Raw genomic sequence first — 8,497 nt, 5'->3', positions numbered from 1 at the left:
GCCCTGGAAATAGCAAAGGACCAGCCCGCAGTGCCTCTGCCAGTGAAAACAGAGCTTGGGAGGGCCGCATGCAGCCCCTCCAAGCTCCCTTTTCACTAGCAGAGGGTTGCAGGAGGCAGTCCCAGCCAAAAACAGAACTTGGGAGCCCATTTTCGCTGGCAGAGAGCTTGGGACACCACAGGCGCGGTGAACATAAGTGACGTCAAGCTGGCCACATCCACCCTGCCAGGGGTGGGTTCTAAATTTTTTTACTACCGGTTCTGTGGGCGTGGCTTATTTTGTGGGTGTGGCTTGGAGGTCATGTGACTAGGTGGGCGTGGCTAGCTGGTCAGAGTCATTTCTGGAAGGTCCTCGCACTTACGACCAGTCCTCGCATTTACGACCCGACTCATTTGTTTGCTTTTAACACTGATCAGCTGTAGGGCGCCCCTTTGAAGCCCCGCGGCAAGAGTTTAAACAGTTTTTTTTCCCTCTAGTCATCAGCTGGGACTCAGGAGGCAGCAATAGATTGGGGGTGGGACCAAATAAAAGGTAAGAATAACGTGGGTGGGGGGGGTGGGAGAACCAGTTCGGTGACGTCATATCGTCACCGCTACCGGCTCGGCCGAACCGGACCGAACCGGGAGGAACCCACCACTGCACCCTGCCCTCCCAACGTCAAACACAACCCTGATGCAGTCCTCAATGAAATTGAGTTTGACACTCCGGGTCTAGGCTGTATCTGTTCTTCTCTTCTTCAAGAATATTGTCCCATCCCATTACAGATGCAGCATGGATCCAGTCTAAATTCTCAGCATTGTACGAAGCAATACGGATGCTCACATGCAAATTTTTTTTTTATTTACAGTGTGATATTTTTATTACCTGCACTTCTTAGAAGACATACCAACACAATTATTGAACGAAAATGGAAACAATGCGGCAACACAAAAGTATATAAAAGAACATGAAACTCAAAGTTGCCAAATGGATGACACATCAAGCAGATAATAACATTGTTGAATTAATTGATGTTGGATGGTGATTAAACGCCGATTATAGAATGCTCAAGATAGTTTCCTGGCTCACATTTTTTCCCCATGAGAATGCAAGAGAATTCAGCAGATAAGTTCCAATATCTCAGGGGCTGCCACAAAGAAGAGGGAGTCAGGCTATTCTCCAAAGCACCCGAGGGCAGGACAAGAAGCAATGGGTGGAAACTAATCAAGGAGAGAAGCAACTTAGAACTAAGGAGAAATTTCCTGACAGTTAGAACAATGAATCAGTGGAACAACTTGCCTCCAGAAGTTGTAAATGTTCCAACACTGGAAGTTTTTAAGAAGATATTGGATAACCATTTGTCTGAAGTGGTGTAGGGTTTCCTGTCTGAGCAGGGAGTTGGATTAGAAGACCTCCAAGGTCCCTTCCAACTCCTATTCTATTCTATTCTATTCTATTCTATTCTATTCTATTCTATTCTATTCTATTCTATTCTACTCTACTCTACTCTACTCTATTCTATTCTATTTTATTCCATTCCATTCCACCCCACTCCACTTCACTCCACTCCACTCTGTCTTTTTATTGATCTGATGACAGACATGTGGAGCCTTGAATAATAAATATTGCTAAAGGTTACTTTCATTATGAATAAAGATGTTCATTCAATTCTTTACAAGCCTTGGCAGAAAAAGGGAAATACGAAACCACAGTATTTTAAGAGAGAAAGAGCAAGAGAGTGTATTTAAGTTCTGCCAGCATCTCGATAGTTAATTAATCTTGACCCAACTGCACCATACATTTGCATGCACAGACACCCCAGAGAGATTAGGGCTCCTGTTTTAGGCATTCTTGCCTGTAGTGAAGTTTATTACGAAATTTGGATTTGAGTTTCAACGTGTTTGTGACTCCAACAGGACTCTTATCATGAACCTCCAAGTGCTTCAATGATCCTCTAAAAGGATGAAAATGAGCAGCTGTTTGCAAGGAATATAAATCCTTCCCTTCCCCAGCATCCAGTCAGAGCTGAAGAAGCTTCTTGGATGAGAAGGGAAAGGTCTTCAAAGAAAAAGCAAGAAAGTCCAGTTGACTCCTGAAAAAAGCACCTTTGGGAGAACCATGACCTGGATGACGGAGAATCTCTACAGACTCTTACCATACTGCAATTTTACTTTTTGGCAAGAAGAAAGAGTAGCTCTAATCCACATTTTGCAACAAAGAGAAAACGTTTCCAAAAAACGTAGCAGGGGTTATGAATTCACCCACCCAGTCAGTTTTTCTTGCTCTGTTTTGGAGAAACATTGGTTCTACTGCCATGGGGTGAAGCATTTCTTATGCCTGCAGTTGAAAGAAACAATGAGAAATCAAATATGGATAGAACTTGTGAACAGTCCAGAGTCATGTCAGTGAAATGGGCAACTATATAAATCAAAGTAAGTAAGGCTGCAAAAACGATTGGTTTACAGTGTTTGAGAAGCCATCAAAGATGGTTACCAACATAATCAGTTTTATGTTAGCTGCCTTGGAGATTCTCAAGAATCAACAATCTGATTTTGGGAGTATTAATACTGGAGCAACCCTAAGTATCTTGGTTTGTTGAAAGTGGATAGGATCAGGGGTGGGATTCAGCTGCTTCAGACCGGTTCGGGTGAATCGGATGCTAATTTTACATCTGGTTCACTAAACTGGTAGTTGCAAGGACTGGCTGGCCCCGCCCACCCTGCCCCGCCGCTTTCAGGAGTCTCCACACAGCCCATTTTTGATGCAGGGCCTAGGTGGAGGCTCTGAGAGGGCAAAAAACAGGCCTCCCGGAAGTTCCAGAAGTCTGGAAATGGGCCTGCTTCCGGCCTCCAGAGGGCCTCCAGAGCCCGGGGGAGGCTGTTTTTGCCCTCCCGGAGGCTTGAGAAAAGCCTCCAGAGCCTGGGGAGGGAACAAATGCCCCCCACCCGCTGTGGTGAAGGAGGCTGAGTAGGCCACGCCCACCATGGCCACGCCCACCCAGCAACACGGGCAGAGAACCGGTTGCTAAAATTTTTGTATCCTGGATAGGGTACAAGATCTCTCTACCAAGCACACTTCACAAAATAAGATGTAAGCCCAATCTTTCGTTATAAATGCCCATGGAAAGCATCACAAAATGTTTAATGAACCAAACTTCTCTCTTTCTCTTATTTATTTTTTTTCATAACAACAACCTTACCTTCAGAAGTGGGAATATCCAAGGTTGACTTCCGATGAATCCTTCTGGATTTCATCCTTGGGGAGGGTCCCTTGTGCTCTTGACAACTTCCTAATTTAGCTTTATGTAGAAGAAATGCACTGTTAGCTCGCCTGAATCAACCTAGCTTTTTCAACTGGGAAATACAACCAATAGCCTAATTGCAAGATCGGTAATTATTTAACCAAAGTTCAGTTTCAGGCCAACAGCTTACTTACAAAAATGCTTACAATTAGAATAAGGATGTTCACAGGCTGTTGATACAAGCTAGGAGATTGTGAGTTCTAATCCCGTCTTAGGCAGGAAAGGTGGGTGGGTGAATTTGGGCCAATCACCAGGAGGCTTTGAGTTCTAATCCTGCCTTAGGGAGCACCTGCTGAGTGACTTTGGGCTGGTCATTTTCTCTCACCCCCCAATCCACCTAACAGGATTGTTCTTATGGCAAAAACAGAAAAAGGGAAATAATATTATGTTGGTCCATTGTTTTGAATTTTTACAAAACAAAACAATACGAAATGAAAATTAAAAAAAAATATATGAATACAGCTATGTTTTGCAACACATCTCATCTGTAAAATATTCAAGTGAAATCCAGTTTTTTTTTTTCCTCTCTCCCTGTTTTATTTTCAAGATAATTTTTGGTCTTACTGACAAACGGAAACTAAATTGTTTACTGACCTAGAAACTTGGGGTTAATGATGTGCTCATCCTTCAACAGTGGCCTAAATTCCGTCACTGAAGGTTTTTCTCCATCTGTGGTAAGAGAGCAATTAATGTGAAGATGGAAACAACTATAATCTAGTAATCAGAATAAGGTGTACTAATCCGGACTTTCCTCTTAAACTGAAAGGTATTTTCAAATGTGATTTTTTTTCCCCAGATAGCAAATATCTTATTTGAATACATCCAGTATTTTAAATCTGGTTGCCTACTTCCTTCAAAGATAATCCCTAAAGCACTAATGAAATTGTCACCACGTACTTCCTTCTACAATTTTCTTCTTCCTCTTCTTCTTTTTTAAAAAAGTTGATAGATACATTCAGGGATGGGCTGCTGGGAGTTCGCAGGGGTTCGGGAGAACCTCTAGCTAAGATTCTGTGAAGTTTGGAGAACCCCCAAATCCCACTCCTGGCTGGCCCTGCCCACCCCACCCCGCCCCTCCCAGGAGTCCCCACGTGGCCCGTTTTGGATGCAGGTAAGTGCAAGGCGTGTGCAAAGGCTCACGGAGGGCAAAAAACAGGCCTACCAGAAGTTCAGGAGAGGGCCTCCAGAGTCTGGGGAGGCCGTTTTCGCCCTCCTGGAGTCTCAAGGAAAGCCTCCGGAGCCTGGGGAGGGCAAAATCTTACAAATTTTGTAAAAAAATTTGGATTTCACCACTGACTGGGATGGTATAAAGTCTCCTGTCTTGAGCAGAAGGGGTTAGACTAGAAGATCCTTGAGATACCCTTCCAGTCCTATCAGTGGTGGTATTCAGTTGGTTCTATCCGGTTCGAGCAAACTGGTAACCGCGACTGCGGGAGGACGTCATCACATCCTGTTTTTGACGCTCTGCACATACGCGGAAGGCTCTGCACACACGAGCACTCACATTTGTGAACCAGTAGCGAAAGTGAATGAATTCCACCCCGAGTCCTATTGATTCTACGTTCTAGTGAATCCAATCCACATGCAATTATTCTGAACAAAGAATATGGTATGTCCTTGGTTCTAGGATTAAGTTCTAGAGAAACCGAGCAGTTTGTCTTCCACTGGACATGTGCACCAGGCTGTCTTTGGATTCTGCAGAAATTCAAATCAAATCTCTTCAAATCTCTTACTTGTGACACGAAGGAGTATGTACGTCTCTCGTTCTCCCAGGAGTTCTGTTGCATAGTGATATTTGTTTTGAAGTAAATTCTTGACTTGGCCGCTCTCATCGGCTAACTCTATTTCCTCTGAAATTCAGAATTTACCCACAAGTTAAGCAGCTTATATAAATTGTCCCCTGACCTCATAGACTTCTTATTCTGTCCGACCAAGATAAATACAGTTCAAAATCAGTGCACATCAGTAGAATTACAAGGGACTTCTATTTCCTTGTTCCTTTCTTAGAAATGTATCAATCATATTTCATGCACGTCCCTGTTTAGCTTTACCCAACGGGCAAATGTCGAGTGAATTCAAGTGAGCTCATTATTACGGAAATTGGGTTTAAATGCAAACCCAATTTTTAGATGATGATGTCTATTAATTCATAGCTGGGTCACCTTTATCTTCGTATCCACAGCGGTGTTTCATGCCGTCTAGCAAAATCTGGACTTTGCAGTGTATATTAAAAAGATCGGCCTTGTGTTCTAGGAAGGAAGGAAAAGTGGGGGGGGGGAGAGAAAAAAAGCAAAGATTGCAGCATTTCTCCAACTTTGGAGTGGACATCAACCCCAATGGCTAGCAAAACACAATGAACGGCTATCAAAATTTTGCAGCATGTGCAGTCAAGGGCGAACCCCAGTTCAAATCAATTCAAAGCCTTTATCGCAGTCAAAAACCAATATTGTGAACCTCAACAATTCTGATGATTCCTGCAGCAATGTATTAATTTTGGTTTGCTTGATAGGCTGGACCAGGGGTGACAAACTGAAAGGGGTGCTTAGATCTGGCCTGTGGGCCCACCCTGGAAACAGCGAAGGACTGGCCCACGATGTCTTTGCCAGTGAAATGGAGCTTGGGAGGAACACACGCAGCCCTCCTGGGCTCCATTTTCGGCTGCGATGGCCTCCCGCAACCCTTTGCCAGTAAAAACAGAGCTCGGGGAGGATGCACGCGGCCCACCCAGGCTCCATTTTCGGCCATGACAGCCTCCTGAAGCCCAGGGATGGGTTCTACTTACCTTTACTACCAGTTCGCAACGGGATGGCGTGCACGCCTTGCTTCTACGCACGCACAGAAGCTTCAGTGCATGCACAGATCGGTGATGATGACATCCAGGGCAGTGGGCGGGGCCTCCCACCAGTTTTACTACCGGTTCCTGCAAATCAATTCGAACCGGGGGCAACCCTCCACTTCTGAAGCCCTCTGCCAGCGGCCTCCCCGGGCTCTGTTTTCACTGTCAGAGGGCTCTAGGAGGTTGTCACGGCGAAAAATAGAGCCTGGATGAATGACATTGAACTGGCCATGCCAACCCCATCCCCCCCCCCGAGGTCAAACACAACCCTGATGCGTCCATCAATGAAATCAAGTTTGACACCTCTGAGCTAGACTTACATAAAATGAGACTGGGTGCAGGCAATCCTTGATTCAGGACCGGTCGCTTAGCATTGAAAATTATGACAGACTTCCCCAGGGTTAATTTTGACCCAGATTTGAAGCTCCTATGGCCACCCCATTCCCTGCAGTCATGTGATTGTATTTGGCATGCTTCTTAAACAGCCAGTGTTTGCAGTGTCCCGTGGACACACGTGACTACAATGTATGACATTTTATTGCAAACTGGCATTTATATCTGATTTCTGGCAATGTCCATTGCAAACCATGGATTCATTTAATAACTTGGAATATTGCATTCAGTTTTGGTGGCCACGACGTAAAAAAGATGTTGAGACTCTAGAAAGAGTGCAGAGAAGAGCAACAAAGATGATTAGGGGACTGGAGGCTAAAATGTATGAAGAACGGTTGCAGGAACTGGGTATGTCTAGTTTAATGAAAAGAAGGACTAGGGGAGACATGATAGCAGTGTTCCAGTATCTCAGGGGCTGCCCCAAAGAAGAGGGAGCCAAGCTATTCTCCAAAGCACCTGAGGGCAGGACAAGAAGCAATGGGTGGAAACAAATCAAGGAGAGAAGCAACTTAGAACTAAGGAGAAATTTCCTAACAGTTAGAACAATTAATCAGTGGAACAACTTGCTTCCTGAAGTTGTGAATGCTCCAACACTGGAAGTTTTTAAGAGGAGGTTGGACAACCATTTGTCTGAAGTGGTGTAGGGTTTCCTGCCTAAGCAGGGGGTTGGACTAGAAGACCTCCAAGGTCCCTTCCAACTCGGTTATTCTGTTCTATTCTAACTACCACGTTTGCTTAATAACAAGTGTGATATCCGCTTTACAGCCACGTTTGCTTAATGACCGCCACAAACAGGACATAAAATTGGGTACAGTCCCTTGGTCACCTGCTTCCTGACTGGCACGATTCACAACCATCATTCTGGTCTCAGTTGTAAGTCGAGACCTACCTGAGCAATTTTAGGAACGCTCCTGATGTCTTCAACCGGAGACAGATTCATAAACAGAATATAACAGAAGCAAAACAGAGAGAGCTGACTTACCTCCGTGAAGAACAGTTATAAACATTTCTATTGATAATCTGAAGGGAGAAAGACACGCAATGAGAAAGGAGTCATTAGATCAAACATCAGAGAAAGCATAACATGCTTCAGAAAATGCCCCACACCCAAAAAAATGGGGGGGGAGGAATCTACTTTTCTACCCATGGAGGAAGAAATGGTCTTACTTCCTAGGAAATAGTCCTACTCCCTAGATGACATGACTTGAAGGATGCATTTTTCACCTTCCTTCTTAGGTAAGAACTCAGAGCAATCAAGGCAACAGCTTTCCAGCAGCAACATCAGGGAGCAAATAAATGTGAAAACTTGGGAAACCTGCGTTAGGATTCCAAGATGGCAGTATGGAAATCGCCTCTACTAACTTTGTTCACGAGGCCAGGAAAAAGGACGCTGGCTGAGCAGGAGTAGCTAGCTGCCTCGCCTCCTGAATTCTATGCGGCTCTCTCAAATGAGAGTAATTCAAGAATTGTTTCTGAAAATAGCTTTTCACTAGAAGCCAAGTTGGTTGCGTATTTTCCCCCCGTTGCCCGGTTCTTCATTTGTTTGCTCTCCAAGGGTGACACAATACCCTATTAGAGGGCTGGTAAACATGCTTAATCTTTGCTAGCAGACGAGCCAAGAGAAAGCAAAACAATGAAGAAATCTCCACGTTTTTCAGATCAGCTGACCGACAATTACTCATGATTCATCAGGGGAAAAAAAAAATCACAACAAAAGGAGAGGGGGAGAGGGAGAGAGGAGGGAGGGAGAGTGTGTGTGCGTGGGTGAGGGAGAGACAGGGAGGGAGGGAAAGAGAGAGGGGGGAAGGAGGGAGGGAGAGGGAGAGAGGGGGGAGAGAGGGGGAGAGAGGGCATGTGTGTGCGTGAGAGAGGGAGGGAGGGAGGGAGAGAATGTGTGTGTGTGTGTGTGTGGAAGAGACAGGGAGGGAGGGAAAGAGAGAGGGAGAGAGAGGTAGAAGGAGGGAGAGAAAGAGAGGGAGAGAGAGGAA

The 8,497-nt window shown here is 45.0% G+C and overlaps 1 protein-coding gene across 3 annotated transcripts; it reads right to left on the bottom strand.

The window, feature by feature from the left end:
• Positions 1 to 818: 818 nt before the first annotated feature.
• LOC117668231 (uncharacterized protein CXorf65 homolog) lies at positions 819 to 8,354 on the bottom strand. Of its 3 annotated transcripts, none has more exons than XM_034422000.3 (7): positions 7,872 to 8,354; positions 7,492 to 7,529; positions 5,443 to 5,529; positions 5,014 to 5,130; positions 3,875 to 3,949; positions 3,179 to 3,277; positions 819 to 2,316 (listed from the first exon to the last, which is right to left on the bottom strand). In XM_034422000.3, exons 2-7 carry the CDS (start codon positions 7,514 to 7,516, stop codon positions 2,249 to 2,251), a joined length of 471 nt encoding a protein of 156 aa, XP_034277891.2. In that variant the 5' UTR covers positions 7,517 to 7,529; positions 7,872 to 8,354; the 3' UTR covers positions 819 to 2,248. The 3 variants fall into 3 exon arrangements, with proteins under 3 accessions (XP_034277891.2, XP_034277890.2, XP_087731701.1); XM_034421999.3 differs by having other exon boundaries at positions 7,677 to 8,353; XM_087875575.1 differs by lacking the exons at positions 7,492 to 7,529; positions 7,872 to 8,354 and having other exon boundaries at positions 5,443 to 6,923.
• Positions 8,355 to 8,497: the final 143 nt, after the last annotated feature.

Source organism: Pantherophis guttatus, chromosome 9 (assembly GCF_059756535.1).
Source record: "Pantherophis guttatus breed Tessera chromosome 9, ASM5975653v1, whole genome shotgun sequence".
Lineage (NCBI taxonomy): Eukaryota > Metazoa > Chordata > Lepidosauria > Squamata > Colubridae > Pantherophis > Pantherophis guttatus.
Note: the sequence above shows the minus strand (reverse complement) of the source record. Positions and strands in the feature narration are given on the sequence as shown.